General features: G+C 41.4%; 2 protein-coding genes across 3 annotated transcripts in view; both read left to right on the top strand.

The window, feature by feature from the left end:
- The window catches only part of LOC115673780 (cysteine-rich receptor-like protein kinase 10), an 81,351-nt gene that overhangs the window by 24,563 nt on the left and 33,314 nt on the right, over positions 1–23,474 (top strand). The window lies entirely within an intron of this gene.
- Positions 8,415–15,993, top strand: LOC115667444 (uncharacterized). Its single transcript, XM_056316025.1, has 5 exons — positions 8,415–8,486; positions 8,766–8,838; positions 9,576–9,577; positions 14,951–15,209; positions 15,300–15,993. The coding sequence occupies exons 2-5, from the start codon at positions 8,776–8,778 to the stop codon at positions 15,867–15,869; spliced, it is 894 nt and encodes a 297-aa protein (XP_056172000.1). The 5' UTR covers positions 8,415–8,486; positions 8,766–8,775; the 3' UTR covers positions 15,870–15,993.

A 23,474-nucleotide genomic window follows, 5' to 3' on the forward strand; every position in this document is an offset into this window, starting at 1 on the left:
GGTCGGGCCTTGCTAGCCCTAGGTGAGGGCGCCTAGATCTAGGCGACGCCGACCCTCCCCTGGGGCCGTCGACCGTCGCTCGCCATGGGCGCGGAGTCGCCGGCCTCGGGCGAGGGCTGGCGAACCTCGCTAGGCCTGGCGAGGCTCGCTCATAACTGGGTCAAGGGCGCCCAGATCTAGGCGACGCTGGCCTTTATTTGGGGCAGGCGAGCCTCACCTGCCTCGGGTGAGGCCGGCGACGCCTCGCCCAGGGTGAGCGATGGTCGCCGATCCCAGGGGAGGGCCGGCGTTGCCCAGATCTAGACGCCTTCACCCGAGGCCGGCAACGCCTTGCTCGGGTCTGGCGAGGACCGGGCAGCCTCGCCCAGGGCCGGCGACCACCACTGGCTCCTTCGGCAATGGGCGGCGGCGATAGCGCCCACCGACAAAGCCCGGCCCTACCTTGCCATTTTCTTCTTTCTTTTCACTTTTTTTTAAAAATAAAATTTTAGCTTTTTATTAAATTTTTTAGTCTAATGAAAATCAAATTTGACGAAAATAATAATAATAAATGCCACATAGGAGAGAGAAAGTAATTAAAAATGCCACAGTAGCATTTTTCATTAAATAAATTGATGGTGTTAACTGAAGAACTTAATTGCATCAATTTGACAAGTTTTAGGATTTGATTGCATTTTGTAAAAGTTTTAGAACTCGATTGCACTTTCATGACAAGTTTTAGGACTTGATTGCATTTTTTGAAAGTTTTAGGACTCAATTGCACTTTCGCAACAAGTTTTAAGACTTTTACGGCACTTATCCCTAAATTCAATAATGTGCAAATCTATGTTTGCTTAAACGAGCAAATTAATTTAGATAACCATTTACAAAATGTACCACATCACTTAACAAGCCAACTTAGCAAGCAACTTTCAGTATTCCTAACATTGCTAGTAGCACGTGTCGAAGAGTATGTTTAATTCTGTCGGACTCGTTGTAATTCTCATTAAGCTTTGATTGGATACGTTTTGGGGTTTCTATTGGGCCTTTTTCGACAATTTGTTCTCTTGCTTTTGTTATTTCTTGACCGATGAATTGTCATCATTGATCCCTCTACTTATATTTTGAAATCAAAACCGCCCCTCTTCTTCTTCTTCTTTTTTGTGGTTCAAAACCGTCCTGGTACTTGAATCCCCTTCTTTTTAGGGTTCAAAACATGTCTACTTTTGGCCGGTCAAGATCCTTAATTTGTTTTGTTCAATATGAGATGCAATCCTCTTTTCGCAGAAAAAGAGCTTACAGACTTTCGAGAGATCTTCTGCGTTGCATTTTTTTGTGATGTGCACCTTAGACATGTTTCCGAGTTTATACTTGTGTTCATCTGTTTACACTATGTCAAAACTAGTAGACTCAGTTTGGACATTATTTTTGCGTTGGGTTCGCTTGTTTTTGTAGTACCTATCACCTCCTGATGGTTGCCGCCTTTGCGGCCTACCACTGACGTCCAGCAAGGTTCATTCCGACAGCTTTCGATCTTTCTCATCTCTGGTACTAACCCTAATAGCTTGGTGGCGTAAGCTAATTTGTCGCATCTCGTCGCTCATCGAAATCACCGAAGCTTGAGCTGCCATTGTCGCCGCCGGGGGAGTGGCAAGCCAAAGTCTTGTGCTGGGATTCCTCAACGACATGGTCATGGACCTTATGGCTTTTTGGGCCATCCTATCTCTGTACCTAAGTTAAATAATGAATTCAGCAAATAATTCACCATGTGTATGATAAACTGTCAAGTTTTTACAACCGGCCCACAATATATAACCAGAAATTTTCTCACAACCTTTTTCTAGAAAACCTTAATTTGACCAGAGCTTTATAAACACCATTCACATTGAAAGATCAACTTTGATTATTGTTGCTTGTCCGGTCGGTCCATCTTTTGATCTTGTCTTCCCCAGAAATACATACACGCACATGCAAAAGACGAGTGTGGACCATCATCCTCCTGCCAAATTAGGTTCTCAATTTAGGTTTTCAGTAATCATTTGTCATTATCTTATAAAACTTTAGGTAGATTTCATTTAATAATTAGTGTATTAGAGATGTCTTTTACATAGCTATCTATATAAGTTTCTACATTTAACAAATGTTTGCCTTTCATTCTAAGTACAGAGATTAAATCCAATAATGTTAGGATTTTTCAATACAAAACTCACTGATCTCCTCATAAATAACTAATCATTTATGGATTTATCGACAAATAACCTAGGTCACGAGATAATAATGGGGCTTATGTATCTATTTATCTATCATGTCATGGAAAAGAAGGGTTCCGAATTTTGATTAGACCCAAAACAACTATCTACATATTGCACTTTAATTATGCCAATGTTGATTAGATATATAATCAAATAAAAAACTTGTATATGAAGGAGAGGGACGAAAATACCAAATTACTAACAAAATTAGTAGTTAAATAGTCAAATACCCAACAACTCAATAAAATATTTAAGTGGATTGAAGTCCTCGTTTGCAAATCAATTCTAAATAATTTAATGTAGTAATTTCTAATGACATGGAACTCAATGTAGACTTCGAGCATCCTTATCTAGGTTGATGGAAAACTTATGTAAATTGACTATGATATTTGTAAGTGATGTAGCTAGCAAGGATCACCTAGAGGGGGGTGAATAGGTGATCTTAAACAATTTTTATCAATTTACGCGGAAATGAAAGATCACAGTTGAGTCTGAATAAAATTCAGATTCAAAACAGTTTATATAAACAGTGCTCTTAATGTGCAGTGTGTAAAGTAAGAGATAAATGATAGAAAAACTGCACACAAGTTTATAGTGGTTCGGCTTATAGCAAGCCTACGTCCACTCTCCTACGCTGACAGTCTACCGGCTGGATTTCACTATGTAATCAAGAGGAATTACAACTTTTGAGTGACAGCACTCTTGTGTGTGATAGGACTCTCTATCTCACACAATCACTCTTATAAAGTATCCCTCAAGATCTTAATGTTTTGGCTCAAGAAAAACAAGAGAAATGATCGGAGTATGCTCAGACTTTGGACTTATTGATTCTTGATTCTGTACTTCCTTTTGCTGCTCGTTGATCTCCTTAAATACTCCTCAACTTCCAAACTAACCGTTGGACAGCTTTCAGAGGATCATCTTCCAATCTTCACCTTGGACAGATTTGTATAAAAAGAATTGAGTAGCCGTTGGATGACAGAGTCTGAATTCCGCTGATTCTGATTGCCCATACAATCAGAATCTTGATTTCCATAAGTAGAGCTTTATCCGTTATAATGCATATTTGTCATAGTATTTGATTGTCAATCAATTAGACTGAGATTGAGACAATCAAAACTTTCTTTCTGTGAAATCCATATCAGATCACTAGCTGTTATTTTTCGTTCTGAGTTTTGCGTTTGCGTCTAAAGATATTTTGCGTCTGCATCTGCATCTGAAGATATTTTGTGTCTGCGTCTGCGTCTGAATAACTTCTGCGTATGCTTTTCAGAACTAAGATTATGTGGGTCTTCGGTAAGATATGAATTTATAAAGTCTGAGTGACTTTTATGTTAAATTCTGAACTTCTCATTTTGACAGCTTGTAAAGTTTGAAAAACTTCCTTCTGAGTTTCCAGAATATATATACATATCTAGAATAAAATAGTTCAGAATAAGTATCAGATTTACAATAACATGGAATGTTTTGTCAACTTCAAAATTAATAGGAGTTTTCCTCAAGAGTAAGTAGCATGAAAATGTCTTCAATATCTCTCTCTCTCTAACATCCAATTACGTCTACATCCTTATCCTTGACTTGTCTTTCCAGGTCTCCGCTTGAGGTTGAGGACGAAACAGTCCAAACTCACTCGACATCATTAAGCTTCCCGAGAACCCACAGCAATGTTAATAGAATCAGGTCGAATTCAATCCACGATGCGAGTCGCGTGACCATTAATGTCGACGCTCAGGTGAACAAGATTATTAAGTTAATTTAGTATTGTATATTAAAATCAATCCAGACGGTTGGATCCGATGGTTCTCTTGTGAGCTCACCTCACCCCTTGCACATTGAGCCTAATATATAGATTTTTTATGTAATAATTTCTTCGCTAGACTTCTAGAATGGCGATGGAGGTAGGAATAAATGGACTCGCCCACCAAGGAGGTGATAGTGTCTCTGGATAATGTATGTGGATTTAAATCTAACTTGTAAGAGACGTCTTTCGAAGAAATGATACAATTTAACGTCGAAAGCTGCAACATTAAACGTGCCTGATTAAGAACACTCAATTCTAGGCCAGTATATGATGGATAAAAGAGAGTAATATCTCGAGCGAATTAGGTTATTGGGTTGCGCAACGATCTAGAAAAAGAAATTGATTGCATTGTATCTCCCAAACAAATTGACGTGACTTGAGCGGAATGTTGGGTTCGATCCTTCCTTACGCCGATCGACGGTCCTACCGAATTGTAGTGATCAACATTAATATTTTGAAAGTATTACTATTATTATCGTAGCTTTCATGGCAAAATTCAAAGCTATAAGCCCCACCAAAATCACTTTCGTTCCCATCTCTCTCTCTCTCTTTCTCTCTACAATGACATCACTGGGATACATACTTTGACTTTTCCTTTCCAATCTCCACATTGGAGCCAAAGAAGAACGCAACTCACGCAATTGACTTTGGTCAACGACCAAAATGCTGCCTTCCATCCTCACCGTCCATCTCACTCCTCTGGTCCCCTGAACATCGACGCCCCAGCTAACCCCCAACTCCTCGCGCGGCGGCAATATATTTTGACTTTAATGTTCTTTTGACGCCGGTTTGTCTTGACTTGGTCAAAAGATCACTTTGGACCCTTTTCAAAAATATGATGACGTGGAAGAAAGTACCAAAAATATGATGCGTGGAAGAAAGTTCCAAATTTGTAGATGTTCCCGACTCGGTCCTCAAGTTTCAATTTGCAATGTTGCGCCTTGCATTGAATGTTTCCAACAAGAAAAATTGATGTCTCACCTTCCAAGCTTTCAATGGTGCTGCTGAACCTAATCTCGATTGCGTTTTTCCTTGTAAAAGAGAACGTGATCATAAAATTGCTCAAATTTCGCTTTGGTGACCCCGGTCTGATAATCATTTGTATGACATATTATTCGCCGTTTGCATGATACCTGAGAAAATTATTATGTAGGCTTAGTCTGATGGGTTAAATTAATCATGTCACGTAATAAGAAATAATGAAACAAGAAGTCCTCCATGAAAAGAACAAAAGTTCTCACCACATGCCGTTAATAGAAGGGAAAAAGCTACAAAAAGCTCCGAACTATGTCTATTATGACACATCTACTCTGAACGTTATTTTGGGATATAAAAAACCCCTTATTGTGCCTAAGATTTTTATTGTAACATAAAAAATCCTAAACTTGTATATATGTGACACATTTTCCCTCCATCAAGGTTCTTTTAAATGATTTTTTAGACAAAACAATGTCATTTTATTTCACTCAAGTTACGTGGGCACCATATCGACACTATTTGCTTTTTGGCGACCACGTAGCTAGATTTTTAACAGTTCTTATTGACAGAACTTTGACAGAGGGTAAATATGTTACACAGGTATAAGTTTTGGATTTTTTTGTCATAGAAAAAAGTTTAGAGTAAATATGTCATGGTTAGCATAATTGAGGATTTTTGGTAGCTTTTGCCCTTAATAGAATGATCCTGTATATTGCAATAATTTCCATGATATTTTTAGCAATGCGGTTATGGTAAACAAAATTTGTGATATGGCAACGTCCAAGTGATTAGCTTAATTGCTATAACGATTCCACTTAACCAGCACCTAGCTTGCATTTATAGCCACTGGCTCCCACCATTTGAAACATCAATCAACAAGATAAGATAGTGGAAATCCAAAGGGTATAAACATTCTTCTTATTGCAATTATTTATCAGATTTGACGGTAAAATTATTTATCCACATGAACTTGCCACGTCACCATATCATATTATCATGTGTCATCCACATTAGCAAATTTAACGGTAAAATTTGAAAGAAGTTAACGGATAATAAATTTGTTAAGAGTGTACCAGTTTGGAGTTTTTGGTGGTCAAAAAATTAGTTTAGAATAAATTTATCATAAATATATAAATTTAAAATTATCGTGGAACTAACCCAAAAATAAAAGAGGCTGTGATGATTCGTACGGATACAAAGAAAATGAAACCGGGCAGTCACCGACAACCAGCCGTATCTTGGCAGGGCGGCTAGAACCGATCGCAGCGATGGCAGGATTCCTTTCTACCTTCCAACCACTTTGCTCCGGTCTCCTTGATCTGATTAGTGTTTTACCGTGGCAAAAAGTTGCGTGTCGGGGAAAATGAACAGCGGAGAGAGAGAAAAAGGGCGCCAGAGGGGCTCCGTCCGTAGGACCCATCCGTGCCACGTGCCGCCACGTGGCGGTCGCTGAATCGTGCGGGAATGCCTAATATTTAGGTACCGCATGATAACCATTCTGGTTCTATCCAGAACTGGTTTTTTGCTCCCGAAATCAGTTTTGGACCAGAAACCCGTTTGTTAACGCAATTTAATTTTTCTATTTCCGGGACAAGTTTTTGTCCCGGAACTCGTTTTGGACCAGAAATGAGAATCAGAAAAAACCAGGTTTTTCGTTTCTGGACCAAAAGTGAGAACTCATTCCCGAGGAAATCGTTTTTCTTCAACACATCTCTCTCTCATCTCCTTCGAGCTCTCTCTTCTGCCCGTCTCTCTCTCTACTCTCTTTTGTCGCTGTCGAGAGGAAGCCAAGGCCGCTCGCTCCTACTCCACGTAAGCTCCGATCGTGCGCAAATCTCCTCTCATCTCTCTTTTCTGGATTTGGAAGTCGCCGTGATCGAGGGGGTCGGCTCCGGCCTCGTCGTGGGCGGCGGTCGAGCTCGCCGTCGCCCAGATCCGGGCGACCGCGAGCTCGACCGCCGGCCCGGGCGAGGCCGCTCGGCCTCCCCGGAGCGAGCGGCCTCGCCCGGGCCGGCGGTCGAGCTCGCCGTCACCCGGATCACAGGGGAGGCCGAGCGGCCTCGCCGTGGGCGGCGGTCGAGCTCGCCGTCGCCCGGATCCGGGCGACCCAAGCTCGGCCGCCGGCCACGGGCGAGGCCGCTCGGCCTCCCCGAGGCAGCGGCCTCGCCCGGGGCCGGTGGTCGAGCTCGCCGTCACCCGAGATCTGCAGGGGAGGCCGAGCGGCCTCGCCGTGGGCGGCGAGCTGCAGGGGAGGCCGAGCGGCCGCCTAGGGCCGGCGGTTGAGCTCGGCTGTCGCCCGGATCCGGGCGACCGCGAGCTCAACCGCCGCCCACGGCGGGGCCGCTCGGCCTCCCCCTCGACCGCTGGCATTTCAGCCTAATTTCCATGGAGGTTTTTTCTCTTTGTTTTTGTTCGTTGAATTTCGAATTCCTTAATTTTTACGGAATGGGTGCGTGCGAACGAGGTTGACGTCTTGAAAAGTCTCCGACTTTTTTACGTGGTGGGTTTTTGCTCTTGCGCAGGGCCTTCATATCTCCTGCGGGAAGAAAGATCGTGAAAGAGATAGTCGCCACCCCTACAAGGTTGTCGAGATCACCCCTCCTCCCAGGAGTTTGGCGTTCGTTGCTGTCCCTCGATCAGTTTGGGAAAAATTTGGTTGTTTTTAGTGTTTGATTCGGGGGTTGATGCTGTCGTGATTGGTTTGTATGCGTCCCCTATTTTGTCAGTTGATTGAATTGCTATCGTGGGATTTGAGAGTGTAACATGATCTGTTGGGCGTTCGCATAGGGCCTAATTGTGATTATTTACTTGTAATTCTTTGAACTGTCATGCTTCAAAAGTGAACAATTGCTTCGTGGCCTGATTGCAATATTAAAGTTTTAGAAGAATTGAGCCTTCAAATTTGACCAAGCAGTGGTTGATCTAGACATTCTTTCCTCGGCCATTCTCTTTTTTTCCTCAGCCTCTGCTAGAAATTTGTATTGTACGTCGAGAACTAGTTGCCATTGGAAACTCTATTTGCCGCTGTAACTTTCATATGGTGCTGTTCTTATGGCATGTGAACCTTATTGAATTTCAAGAATGTTGAAATATGATTGATGACTAGTACTATGCCATTTTCTCTCTTATACTTTTCTGCCATAGTGCAAGTGTAGCTTCATACTATAATTAAGCACAACAGGGTAGAGGAAAAAAGCAAACTTCATTTCTTGATCATATACGAAAATTTCCAGTGATTATTCTTATTAATGAGCTATATACTTATCCCTTTTCATATACTATCCGGTTTCTTTGTGCAAATATTTTTATTTCTTCCCCCCTTATGGACATTATGGACATTATATACTATCCAGAGATTAATTGCATGTTTGAAACTTTAACTAAATATTTTTTTTCAGGTACAAGCTTCTGCACCTGCAAGTAAAGGAGAACTCGGGAGGGCCACCTGGACTTCTCTCCACACTCTAGCTGCTCAGGTGTTCTTAGCAAATAAAATCTGGTTTTTTACTTTCCTTTTCGTTTTCCATTTATGAAATTTTACTTGAATATATCAGTATACTCCTACATCATCTTCTGCTGAGTTCTTCCGAATTTCTCAAACAATAAAGTTAGCGCTAATTATCTATTAGAACACTCAACATTAAAGCACACGTACATCGAATGGTTCAAATTGTAGATGATATGGCTCTTTACATCAAATCTTCCGCATTTGAATTGGTACACCATATGATGTGCTTTATTTGATGTTCAACCAGTTAAGGGTAAATGGCATCCCAAAAAGAGGCATTTGTGGCAAAGTGGAATGAGCCTTTAACCAATTTGCTTGTTGTTAAGGAAAATTCCCAATAGTTTTTGAAGTTGACAAAACTGTCCATGAGTGTTTTGTAAGTCTGATAAATGCTTTGAAGTATTTTGATTCAGGAAGTTGTTTTTGGAAGAAAAGCATATGTCAATCTTGATCTAGTTCGTGTTCAGATTGTGAAAGAACTTCAAGCAAAAGAGATTCAGACTCAGAACGAGAAGTTCAGACTCAGAACGAGAAAGTTCAGACGCAGAATTTCTTCAGACGCAGAAATTCTTCAGGGACGCAGCGCTGAAATTATTCGAGGACGCGGACGCTAAAATTATTCGGACCTTGAGAATTGAACGAAACATAACGGCTAGTGATCGGTATGGATTTCACGGAAGGAAAGTTTTGATTGTCTCAATCTAAGGCTATAATTGATTGACAATCAAACATTACGACAAGTATACATTACAACGGATAAAGCTCTACTTATGGAAACCAAGATTCTGATTGTATGGGCGACCAGAATCAGCGGGATTCAGATTTTATCAACCAACGGCTACTCAATCCATTTTATACAAATCTGTCCAAAGGTGAATATTGGAAGATGATCCTCTGAAGACTGTCCAACGGCTAGTTTGGAAGTGGAGGAGTATAAAAGGAGATCAACGAGGAGCAGAAGGTAGAGAACGAAATCAAGAATCAACAAGTCCAAAGTTTGAGCATACTCCGATTCAATCTCTTGTCTTTTGTGAGCTTAAACGTGTAATCATTTGAGAGGTGTAGACAGTGTTATAAGTGTGTGCTTAGGTGTGAGATAGTGTGATCTATCGGCTTGGTATAAGCAGCACCAGCTTCGGGGAGAAGTGCTTGGGTTTAAGCGGCACAACTTGCTGTAACTTCTCATTGATTTGATTAGTGGAATCCAGCCAGTAGGCTGTAAGCGTGGGAGAGTGGACGTAGGCTTGCTATAAGCCGAACCACTATAAACTTGTGTGCAGATTCTCTATCCCTTATCTCTTACTTTACATTACGCACATCAAGAGCACAGTCTATATAATCTGTCTTGAATCTGAATTTTATTCGGACTCTTCGCGATTTATTTTGTTTCCGTCATAAATTATTAAAACTTGTTTTAGATCACCTATTCACCCCCCTCTAGGTGATCCTTGCTAGCTACATCAATTGGTATCAGAGCAGGTTGCTCGTTTATTGAAGTGTTTTACTTCTGAGCTAACGATCGATATGGCTAGCATGAGTGCTCCAGGTCTTATTGAAGGACAAAGCAATTCCAGGCCACCATATTTCGATGGCAAAGAATATAGCATCTGGAAAAACAAGATGAAGGCATTCATCAAATCAATTGATCACATGCAATGGGATGTTGTCATCAGAGGAATCAATCCAAAACATTCCGTATCTGCTTCAAACGAGAAGCAAGAAGAAAGCAAATCAGCAGATCCTTCATTATCTCAAACTGAGATAACAAAAAGAGAAGCTTTAGATTCAAAAGCAATTTATTCATTTTATTGTGCTTTATCACCTGTTGAGTATAAGAAAATTGCTTCTTGTGAATCAGCAAAGGACATCTGGGACACCCTCTACACCACATATGAAGGAACAGATAGAGCGAAGGAAACACAGATCAATCTGTTGCTTGGACAATATGAATCGTTCAGAATGAAGACAGGAGAATCAGTTGCTGATATGTATGACGGATTTGCTGACATAGTAAACGGTCTTGCATATCAAGGACAACCAGTCTCAGATGCGATGAAAGTCAACAAACTTTTGAGAGAACTGTCAAAGCAGTGGGACAACATCAAAACCTCACTTCGAGAGACTGAAAGGATCATGCCACTATCAATGAATGAACTGATTGGAACTCTTCAGTCATATGAAGTAGAACGTATACATGAAGAAGATCCAGAAGGTAAGAAGTTAATTGCCTTAAAATCTAACATTGATTCTGATGAAACAGATTTTGAAGGAGATGAAGAAGACGACGATGAGGAGATGAAGTTGCTGATCAAAAGATTTCAACACCTTGTGAGAAAGAGAAGAAACCCCAAAGAGAAGAAGCCAACAAAGAAATCCGGAGAAAGAAAATATCTTAAGAACAGAGACGACAATGAAGAGTCTGAATCCAGCGATGATGAAATCCTTGAGCAGGGAAATCTATGCTTAATGGCGGACATTGAATCCGAAGAAGATGAGGTGATTTGTTCAGATCCTATTCTCGATGATGATGATCTTTTTGAAGAGTTAAGCACGGAACATGAGAATGCGTTGAAGAAGATCTCCAAGTTGAAAAAGGAAGTCTCTAAATTGAAGCAACAAAATATTACGAATGAGAAAAGGATCATTGAGCTTGAAAAGGAGAATTCCTCTGTCAAGGAAGAAAAGGATATTTTGCAAAAAGAAGTTGATTCCTATAAGGAAGAAATTCCGAAGATTTGCAAAAAATTTTCTCTTGGCTCAAAGACATTAGAGCATGTTCTATCCATTCAAGTCCCCTATTACAACAAATCCGGCCTCGGTTTCGAAAATGAAAGTAAGATCAAGAATGACTTTCCGAAGGTCAAGGAGAGATTAAAGCGCAGGCCTTCAATCCAGCATTATAGAAATCATTTTGGTAAGCAATTTGTCAAGCCTATTGGATTTCAATATTATAATTGCTCGAACTCGAGTGATCACTATAAGCAACAATGTCCAACTGATTGGAAGAAATCCAAGACAATCAATTGGAGATTTGATGCTTCTTCTAACCAAAAAGGACCCAAGCAGATTTGGGTACCAAAGAAAAGATGATATTACTTTTCTTGCAGGGAATAAGGAAAGAGAATTTGGTAAGTAAAGGTATATTTTTCAAATTCTAAATTTGCTTTGGATACGTACTTTAAATATCTATGAATTCTCTTTGGACTTAACATTTTATCTTCATGCTCTGCTTTATTTTGACTTGAAATGGCGTGTTTTACATCGTTGGTTGTGTTAGAAATGTCCTAATAAAAGTCAAGTTTATTTTGATGGATTTTTTAGATGAAATTTTATAAAAGAGATTGTTTGATATCTTATTAGAAATGAAATTTTTTTTATGGACTCATTATGTGTTCTCCGATATTGTCATGCCTTACAAAGAAAGAATTTATTTTTGCGAGATATTGTTTTATTATGCATATTTCCCTTAAATACTCTACTGAGATGAGTTGGGAAAGTATCTTTGGGCTTCTATGAAAGTTTCCTATTTTGCGTCTAACAAAAAGAAAGGATCCAAATACAAGGATACTAGAAAGGAAATGAGTTTATTGCAGACAATTATACAAAGGAAGCATGAATGCAAGCCTACGCAAGTCATGATGCAATCAACGAAGGATCTCAAGTGATGAATTCTTTTCTAAAAAGGAAAGGTATATTCTGCACATGCATATTGGGATATGAATCAGTAATTTCTATTGCCATGTGTGTCAGATATTGCATAAATTTAATACATCAAAATATCTACATTCCTTTTGCGAAATTCGTTAATGTCATATTATCTTTATGCATCTAAGATTCATGCTTAAGGAAAATTCATACAATCTTGAAAGATATTATTGCATATTTGGGATACACTTGGTATATTCTTGGGAGCACTATTATAATTGGCATGTTTGATCCGCAAATCGGAGGAAGGTATGTACGTGACATTCTCTATATTTTGCAAAGATTATTATCTCTCTTACAAGTATTTGCAGGATGTAAAAGAATCTTTCCTTGTGAAGTTTGGAAAGCTTGATCCCACAATCGGGGAGATTCTGCAACATTTCCGAAGGATCGAAAATTTCGCCTTTATGCAAAATTCTGACAAATTATTGGAGGCATGTCAAAACACGATGAGCAAACGCTTACTGCGTCGTACGAAAGGATAAGTTGCTTCAGTTTGTTGAGTTTATGCAGTTTGAATCCGAGACGAGCTTGATGGAAGAAAACAAATTTCTTTCTCGAATTTCAAAATGCAAACAAATGTGGCGGATGTTGCTGCTACAAAGAAAATAGAGGAACAACAATTTTTTCAAAGTGCACAAGCTGCAATGAAAGTTATTTGCAAAAGCTGTCTTGATGACAGGGGGAGAAAAACAAAAAGTGGAAAAATGCAAAAGAAAGGGGGAGAATCATCTCAAAATGGTATCAAATTGAGGGGGAGCGTAAATCAAGTATGAAAGTCAATTTAATTTCTGCCCACTCTTGATTACTATGAAAGAAAAGGTAATGTATGTTAGAACTTGCTAAGTTCTACACAATCCGGGTTAGTATCTCTTACTTTTTGTCATTAACGAATCTCTTATTTATATTATCGTTTTTTTCATGACAAAAAGATTGTGAAATTTATTATGTGCATACGTGTTCGTTGATATATATGATATTTGATTCTTCAGAACATGAGCTATATTTAATATATGTTATGTTCACGAAAGATGATATTTTTGAAGGTTGTGTTTCATGCCAAATATATTTTGAAGATAGTATGTGAAGATGAGTTAAATTTATATTCTCTACGTGATACCCTTTCCATTACTATCACTTTTTGTTTATGACAAAAAGGGGGAGAGAATGTAAATATGCATATGTGCTTAGTGGTTAATTCTACTTAATTGATGCATAATATTGAGTTGTGATTATACTTCCATATATTGTCATAATCATTAAGGAATTTTATGCATATATCTTTTTGTGATGCTGACAAAAAGGGGGAGAAATATGCAGATATGATTTGGTTTGATATGCAGATTATTGGATTCAAAGAAAAGGAGACAGACTGTGATTTAGATTTTTTTTACGGTTCATATTTTGTCATACTCCTTGTCTTATTCAAAAACTGAGTATAAAAAAATCTCATATCAAATTACTCTGATCATATATGATATCTTGAATATCTGCTACATTATATGCTTGATCATTTTTTTCAAAATTATCTCAAAATCTATATATCTGCATGGAAGTTTTGTCACCATCAAAAAGGGGGAGATTGTTAAGGAAAATTCCCAATAGTTTTTGAAGTTGACAAAACTGTCCATGAGTGTTTTGTAAGTCTGATAAATGCTTTGAAGTATTTTGATTCAGGAAGTTGTTTTTGGAAGAAAAGCATATGTCAATCTTGATCTAGTTCGTGTTCAGATTGTGAAAGAACTTCAAGCAAAAGAGATTCGGACTCGAACGAGAAGTTCGGACTCGAACGAGAAAGTTCGGACGCAGAATTTCTTGACGCAGAAATTCTTCGACGCTGGCGCTGAAATTATTCGAGGCGCGAGACGCTAAAATTATTCGGACGAGAATTGAACGAAACATAACAGCTAGTGATCTGGTATGGATTTCACAGAAGGAAAGTTTTGATTGTCTCAATCTAAGGCTATAATTGATTGACAATCAAACATTACGACAAGTATACATTACAACGGATAAAGCTTTACTTATGGAAACCAAGATTCTGATTGTATGGGCGATCAGAATCAGCGGGATTCAGATTTTATCAACCAACGGCTACTCAATCCATTTTATACAAATCTGTCCAAAGGTGAATATTGGAAGATGATCCTCTGAAGACTGTCCAACGGCTAGTTTGGAAGTGGAGGAGTATAAAAGGAGATCAACGAGGAGCAGAAGGTAGAGAACGAAATCAAGAATCAACAAGTCCAAAGTTTGAGCATACTCCGATTCAATCTCTTGTCTTTCGTGAGCTTAAACGTGTAATCATTTGAGAGGTGTAGACAGTGTTATAAGTGTGTGCTTAGGTGTGAGATAGTGTGATCTATCGGCTTGGTATAAGCAGCACCAGCTTCGGGGAGAAGTGCTTGGGTTTAAGCGGCACAACTTGCTGTAACTTCTCATTGATTTGATTAGTGGAATCCAGCCAGTAGGCTGTAAGCGTGGGAGAGTGGACGTAGGCTTGCTATAAGCCGAACCACTATAAACTTGTGTGCAGATTCTCTATCCCTTATCTCTTACTTTACATTCTGCACATCAAGAGCACAGTCTATATAATCTGTCTTGAATCTGAATTTTATTCAGACTCTTCTGCGATTTATTTTGTTTCCGCATAAATTATTAAAACTTGTTTTAGATCACCTATTCACCCCCCTCTAGGTGATCCTTGCTAGCTACATCACTTGTAAGCTTATTGGTTGAAGAGGTAAAAAAGGGAAATCGCACCACTACTACCTATAACAAAGTAGGGTGGAATAACATAGTTACCGAGTTCAATAAACAAACAACACTCCGGTTTACTGTGGTTCAGTTGAAGAACAGGACAAACAAATTGAGGAGACAATATGGGAGTTATAAGAAGCTTCTTTCACAATCTGGATTTGGATGGGATCATGTTAACAAAACGATTATTGTGGAGGATCCAAGTGTATGGGATGATCACATCAAGGTATCAGTTTACTTGGGTCATTTTGTTCTAATTGTGGATGTATGTTTTGATGATGTCGCTCACGTATGTCACTATTTTTTGAAATTGCAGGATAACATCGAATGGGCTAAATTCCGAAAGGATGGGTTTCCCCAATATCCCGATCTGTGTATCGTGTTTGGCGATACATATGCTACTGGGGATTACGCAGTAGGAAATGCAGAATACTTGGTGGTGTCGGAGGGGGAAGACAATGGTAGTGGTGGTGACAATGGTGGTGGTGCTTTGGAAGGTGATCCAAACGAACTTAGTGATGGAGTCTTCACACCTGACATGAGTGCCACGCAAGTTCGTGAGAAGCATAAGTTGGATAGGACTCCAAATTCCAAGAAGAGGAGAAAGAGTAGCACATATGATATTGCTAGCACCTGCAAAGCCATTCAAGATATGATCAAGTCCAAGGCGAGTCAATCAACAAGTGCCTCCATCACCTCACATGCCCCTCCACCCGAGAACCCCTACTCCATGGGAGCCGTGGTTGCCATTTTAAATGACATGTCTGACTTAGAGCAGAATCTTTACAACAAAGTTATGAACCAAGCATGCCTTAGTGCCAACTGGAGAGAGGGTTTCGTCCTATCTTTACCTGAAAGGAGACGCGGTCTTCTTGAATCTCTTTGAATAGATGTTGAGAACTACGATGACTTTTTCATGTTTGTTTTATTTTCACTTAATGACTTGTGTCCTTGAGATACTTTGGTTTGTTTTTATTTATGGAACTATGATGTCTTTGGTTTGTTTTTAATTATGCAACTATGATGCCGTGGCTATTGTTAATTATGGAACTATGATGACGTTGTGGCTGCTGTTGATTCCTGACTTAGTTGTTGTGTTTGTGTTCTTCATGTGAGGGCATAGGTAATATGGAGGGGGGTGAAAGTAGCAGCATTAATGGTCCAGTAGCATCAGTTGAACCAATTGAACAGGTCTTCGATGATTCTGAACTTAATATACTGAAAGCATGGATGTGTACTGTTTTGATGAACATGTCTATGCACACCAGAGAACCTATTAGAGACAGTAAATTGTCAGGGCCTGAATGGATAAGAGAGATTCTTTATGGACATTCAGATAGGATATATGAAGCTTTTCGAATGGAGAGGCATGTGTCGCGACCGAACTCCCGAGCCCTTTTTTATCGAACATGCAAAAAAGGGGGGCTCGCCTGGTACGTGCTAAGTCTAGGTTCAGGACTTAACTCGGGCCCTCCCAAGCCCATACCATATCGCGACTTAGGGTTTAAGTATTTAACATGCAAGTAGTTTATACCAATGAGTCGCCACTAATCGATTTGGGGTAGGTCGATTAGAAACCCAAATAAGGTGATGGGAGAATCACCCTATTCCTGCGAACCAGAGATTAACTGAATTCGGGGACTTGGTTACACTAGTTGGATAACTAATGCCCTTTCGGTACCTTTTTACCCTGTTCATTTTTGAAAACATTTGTCAGGCAATTTGGATTGATTTTAGGACCTTTCTCCTAACATGTGAGGTGATCAAGCGAGTGCATAATCAGAAACGATTAGCAGTCAGGAACATAACAATTCATGCAGCCTAAGGTTCTAACCTTAACTAAGTCAGATGACATTCAAAAACACAACACTCATGCAATTGTATTAAAAACATCCATAACAATACAACGGTAATAAAAACTAACATGCAAAATACTACCGCGCAACCTCAGGCTTGTCTAATTTAAACAAGACAAAAACTTATAAAATAATATCACATTAGATTAAAACAACAACAATATATCACATAAAAAAATTTAATTTTTTTTAAAAAATAAAATAAAATAAAATAAAATAAAATACGAAACCTTTTTTAAAATAAATAAAATAAATAAATAAAAAAGGGAAATAAAAAAGAAAAATAAATAAAATAAAATAAAAAAAAAGGAGCGGATCCGGACCGGGTCGGATCAGCTGAACCGGATCGGTCGGACCGACCCGGGTCAACGGATCCGACCCGGTCGTTGACCGGGTCGGGTCGGCTGAACCGGGTCAGGCCGAACCCGTGGGAGCAGCCGCCGGCGAAGCCAAAAACGGCGTCTCGCCGGCGGACCCAGACCGGCGCCGCCCCCAAATCGGCCTCCTGGGAGTAAAACCAAGCCTCTCCACCCACCGGGGTCACCGTCCGACCGCCGTTCGCCGGCCGGCGACCAAAACAAAAACTGGTTTGATTGAGGACTTTTGTCGAGCAGATGGTGTGCGCGACCTAAAACAGCAAATCCTGACCTATTTCGGCGAACCGGAGGATTCAGGCGACCTAACCTACCTTCGGTGAGGAGACACGGACGACGGGGGACAACGGTATGGGCCGGGACTCGCGTGAAACGGCCGGTGCAGGTCCCGGCCAAACCGAGCACAAAAAACAGGGCAAAACAGAGCACCGGGGGAGGCTCACCTTTCGGCAACGCGACTGGATGCTTTCCGGCTGGTTTGCGGTCGATGGCGCGGCTGTGGGAACCTGCAGAAACTCAAATCTCTCTTCTTTCTCTCTCTTTTCTTTCTGATTCTCTCTCTGTTCTTTCTCTTCTCTCTGTCTCTGTTTTTTTCTGGAAAATGGCTGACCGGGAGTGTTTCCGGGGGTTGCCGGTCGGCTTGCTGGAGACGGCGAGACCGGCTGGGACCTGCGAAACACTCCCAGGCTCATCTCTCTTCTCTGTTTCACTCTAATTCTCTCTGGGTCTCTCTCGGACTCTCTGTTTTCTCTCAAAATTGGCCGACCGGGCCTCTCTCTCTCTCTCTCTAGCTATTTATAGCCGGACGACGGACGATGGCTTCCCTCTCCGTGGCGTCCGCGTGACGATGTCTGCAGCTGCTGCCACACCCCCGCGACTTTCGCGGCCATGTGGCCGGTGCGAGGAAGCGAGCGAGCGAGAGGGGGCCCAGTGCGAAGAGGGTGCGAAGAGAGACAAGACGAGAGAGGAGAGAGAGCCCGGGAAATGGGGAAGACGAGACTGGCCTTAATGGCCAGTCCTTGTGGCATGCTGCCTCGGCCCTACTCTGGCCGGATAGCGACGCCGAGGAGCAACGCCGCCGTGCGTCATGCTGCCATCGCGAACAGGGGAGAACAGGGGCGAGAGAGCGACCGGCGAGGGAGAAGGAAGAGAGGAAGGGGTTGGGCCGGGCCAGGCCCAGTCCGCGCGGAGGAAAAAAGAAAAGGAAACGGGCTGGGCCCGCGCAGGAGGAAAAAGAAAAAGGAAGAAAAGGGCCGAGTCGGCCCAGCCCCGACCCGGCCCGAATCGATTTCGATTTTTTTTTTAAAATTTTTTTAAATTTTTGTTTAAAATTTAAGAAAATATGCTTTAATAGGCCCTATTAATGCACATATGCCTAATATCTATATGCAATGCATTTAAATAGAAATATTTTTTTGTTTTAGGAATTAAAGAAAATTAATTCCTAAATTTTGTGTAATTAATTTTTGGGGATATTAAAAATAGGTGTCAACAGCTGCCCCTCTTTAAAGGTGAGCTCGCAGAGATTGAGCTTGCAGAGGTTACGTTCAAAGATAAAATGACACCTAAATTTGGCCCATGCATGCTCAATGAATGTTATTTTTGGCGAGACCGTAAGTCTCATTTTTTATGATGCGATAAGATGATGCATGCTAAAGCAAATAAAAACATACCTGGGGCTACTTACCTTGCCGAAGGGTAGAGTAATTCCAGATAGTTGATATTGTGTGTCAAGGACCCGAACCTGTCTTCGGTCGCCTTGACGGGAAAAATGGTTTGTCTAGGACCCGAACCTATCTTCGGTCGCCTTGACAGAAATTGCTTTTGTCTAGGACCCGAACCTTTCTTCGGTCGCCTTGACTGGGCGAAATCGCTTGTTTAGGACCCGAACCTTTCTTCGGTCGCCTTGACTGGGGGAAATCGCTTGCCTAGGACCCGAATCTATCTTCGGTCGCCTTGACTAGATTTCATTTGGTCTGTCTAGGACCCGAACCTTCTTCGGTCGCCTTGACTGACTGGATTTTGTCTGTCTAGGACCCGAACCTTTCTTCGGTCGCCTTGACTGATTGGATTTTGTCTGTCAAATACCCGAACCTTTCTTCGGTCGCCTTGACTGACTGGATTTTGTCTGTCTAGGACCCGAACCTTTCTTTAGTCGCCTTGACTGACTGGATTTTGTTTTGACAAAGTACCTGGGGGTCCTCGCCCGAGGATTTGATGGTTTGCCTGGTGGGTCCTCGCCAGCAGGTCTTGAAAAGGCTCAAACGATGAGCACCTGGGGGTCCTCGCCCGAGGATTTGATGGTTTGCCTGGTGGGTCTTCGCCGGCAGGTCTTGAAAAGGCTCAAACGATGAGCACCTGGGGGTCCTCGCCCGAGGATTTGTTGGTTTGCCTGGTGGGTCCTCGCCAGCAGGTCTTGAAAAGGCTCAAACGATGAGCACATGGGGGTCCTCGCCCGAGGATTTGATGTGAACATGGGGGTCAGTCCCATGCTCAGGAGGGTGAACAACGGGGTCAATCCGATGTTCAGAGGGGGTACCATAACAATCATAGATACCTGGATTTTTGGAACCGGCATGGGTAAAATGTACTTACCTGGGCACGTTCCTGCCTCTTAAGGGCGTGTCTCCTGTCAGACAAGTTTTTTTGTGCAAACACATACGCATTCATTGGAGAGATAGACAACTGAGGCTATTCTTGAATATCGTATGAAATATCTTGACCAGCTAGTCAAGATGCTTTTCTTTTTCAAAGAAACACCCCGTTTACCTTCTGGGTAGTTTGAAAAGAAATCTGATGAAATACCTGGGATTTCTTACCCGGAGGTTTGATGTATCATCTGCTGAATACCCGACCTTTTTCAGGGCATCTCTTTTGTGATGATAACGAGGGCTTCTCCAGCGCCCGAATTTTCGTGTTCTATCACTGGAGATTAGAACTCTGAGCAGCAAAAGCATGCTGTGTCAATTCCACTTGGGGAGCGAAAGAAATTTTCTGTGACATCTTTGGAGACGCTCCAAAGGTCATATGTTCTTTGAGTCTTTGAGGATATTTTACCTGCCAAAGAGGGTTAGCGCAAACATGCATGCATTCATCGAGGATAGACAAGCTAGGCTATCCCAGAATGTGTATTTGAAAATTCATGCATGATGATTTTGCCATGTTTGCATCACCAAACATCCACCGAGGGTCAATCAAGACAATTTTCGCTTGGGAGGTGGACTTCTCGAGATGCTGAACGAGGGATCCTCAGTCAGAAAGGACTTTTCACTCGCTCTCATTGAAAAAGGCTATTTATCCCGTCCATTAATGCGGGAACATCGAAAACACTCAATCTGACCGTTATCACATCCGCAAGGGTCTGAGTTTTCTCGCAAGCGGTACGACGCTGCCAATCTGAGAGGTCTTCTTTAGGGTCGTAATGTAGGCTTGGTCAATGGCTTAACGAAGGAGACTGTCCGAGTCAAGGCCATGAAAGAAAATATTCTGCAATCATCTCCGGGTTTACAAGTCAAGAACCTTGCAAAACGAGATAGAAATAGTCTTGCTCGCACTTCCTCGAGCGTTGTTTATAAACATTTGAAATTCCACGTTAATTCATGTGCCCTAGCCAGAAGAGACTTCATGAGGGATGTAACGTGGGCTTGATTTATAGGTTGAGAAACGAAAGGATCGTTAGGCTCAAAAATGTGTGTAAGGGTGAAAATTGGTGATCATCTTAGCGTTGTCACCAGCCTTCTTCTCCACCGTCGAGACTCTTTTGGAAAACTCCCTGGGTAATCCCATGCTTTTTCTTGAGGAGCTTCTGCGTCAAGCATTTTCCTGGATATCATTCTATCTCTGTTCCAATTGCTTTCTCAAGAATAGGTTTGTCTTCATCTATCATGTGACAGATCTTTGTCAAGACATAGTTCCTAAAGTAGGAATTTGTATCGAAGAAGAACTCAAGTTTAACCCTTTTGGGTCGTCTTTTTCATCGTTTTTCTTCTTCTCCTTTTTCTTTTTCTTTGTTTTTTTATTCATGGGCATTGACCTTGCTTTTACCAAGCACACTGCTTTTTCATGCCCCTAGTTTTCAGCATTTTATTGCTGCTCTTTTGGTGTTGTCAGGACTAGCCTAAACAAATTTGAGCAGAACAATGTTATTAGGCTCTTGGAGTCTTCATCTTGATTCGGTACTTTGGACCCTGATGCTCAAATTGTGGTGACTTTTGCCTTGCCCCGGTGTAGGGGATGATCACCAACTGGGTTGGTACGAAATGAAATCGCCGGCTCAATTGGGCTAGCAAGGGATATGAGTATATGGGATAGAAGAAGAACCGCTCTTTGTCATCCTAGGGCACTTAAATTATTGTGAGAGTTCATCTGCAATAAAAACACTCAAAGATTAATGCAAATGAGAGCAAGAAAATTTCTATTCATCTTTTCACTTTGTGCGAGCTGCTGCAGCTGATGATCATAGAAATTTTAGATATTACAAACTCCTCATCCTTCTTGTCTTGCTCATCACTGTTATCAATAAGATGTTGGCATTTTGGACAGGCTTTAGTTTGCTGCTTCTCTCTTGACAAAGCCCTCTTAGCCTCGACTGTCCGGCCGTCGATGGTGTGCTTGTCTTGGAGGACTCTGTTAAGGACCACCGGATCCGTGAAAATGACGAGGTCGAAGCCACAGGGGCGGTGACCAAAAAGGAGGGACGCTCTTCTTGCTCCCTCTGGATTTGAATCCTTCCTATAATGCTGGTTTACCTCAAGCTGCCCCAATGTGGGGTGGTTCTTGACAGGGGTGATTTAAAGGGAACCTCCAAGTGTATGGGCTCAAATGGTCAAGCAAAGGATTAATGGTAGTATATGGGGCAGAGAAATGAGCTGCCTCTCATCATTTTGGCTATTGTACCTTATGCGAGAAATCTCTTTACCTTGTAGAAGTGAAATCTTTTCGCTCATCTTGCAAGGGTTTGGTACTTGAGAATGTGTTTAGGCTAAGGATTGCCTCTCATCATCCTGGCACACCTCGTTCAATACATCGGAGCAGTTCGACACCATTTGTCGACTTGTCAAGATTTTCACAGGGAATTGGTGAATTAAACAGGTAAAATTACCATGCAAAATTCCTTCCAAAAGACATGCAATGCACTTGGGGGAAGGTTAAGCATTTATTTGCTTTAACATTTTTCCTCCTTCTTTTGATTCTTTCAACTCTTAAAGTTTTAAGGGAAAGAAATACTTACCTACGCTGCAGCAGCGACGAGGTAAACCTGTAAAGCAATAAGAAAGATCGTGTTAATGAACGGCTCTTTGAGGGAACAGGAATTGGGAACGATACAATATTACCCTTCGTGATTCCCTTCATTTGAAATTAAATTGACAACTCCTTGAGTTTCCTCGGATGTCGATAATTCCCTCCTAACAAAAACAGAAGCTTATGTTAGAAATGAGAGGATTGAGGGTAAATTAAGAACGATACAAATTACCCTTCTTCCATTTTGTCTTCAAAGCTAGCAGAGTCTTTTCTCCTCTTTACTTTGTTCAGCCTTCTCTGTCTCAGTTTGCTCCTCCATATTCTCGGTCTCGAAGCTCGAATGAAATCCTCTATAATTAGGGGGTGCTCCCGAATAGAGGGTTCTATTGTCAGCGGATGCTGTGTCAATGCGGCTCCGGTATGTCGGGGAGTTTCTTGTAAATGCTCTGATTCTTGACTGCACAGGGCATGTGCAATTGCTTGTATGAGGATCTTCGCAGCAAAGCTAATCTCTGCTTTAAAGGTCTTTGACGGACATGGGCGTGACTACCATCGAGACTTCCGTGCTTGCCAGGATCAGCTTTGACGCAATTTTGTCATGTGCGAAACCCTTTCTGGTTAGACTTGCTACCATGAGTGTTCTTTACTCAATTTTGTCCTATGTAAAAGGAAAAGATATGTCATTTCTGTACTAAAGTGGATGAACTTTTAGGAACGAAATACACCCTTTTTGATGGACTGGGGGATTGCATGCCCCATAGTCTGCTCTCCCAATTAAGCACTCCTTCGTCATGCTTCATTCGATAGGTCCCGACATTGGTGCTCTATCCGGCTCGCTAGCACGTCAGGGTCTAACATGTTCCCCAGTTCATTATCTGCAAAAGAAAAGGGATGGAATGTCATTTCCAAAATTTGTTTAGGAATAAGACATACCTTTTTCTTTCAAAAGGGGTAATCTTTTCTTGATCTGCCCCCGACTTTTGTACAAAATGATGTTTCGCTCATCATGGGGTCAAGGAA

This window comes from Syzygium oleosum, unplaced genomic scaffold (assembly GCF_021117445.2).
Source record: "Syzygium oleosum isolate NSW1041296 unplaced genomic scaffold, Sole_v2.1 Sole_v2.11, whole genome shotgun sequence".
Lineage (NCBI taxonomy): Eukaryota > Viridiplantae > Streptophyta > Magnoliopsida > Myrtales > Myrtaceae > Syzygium > Syzygium oleosum.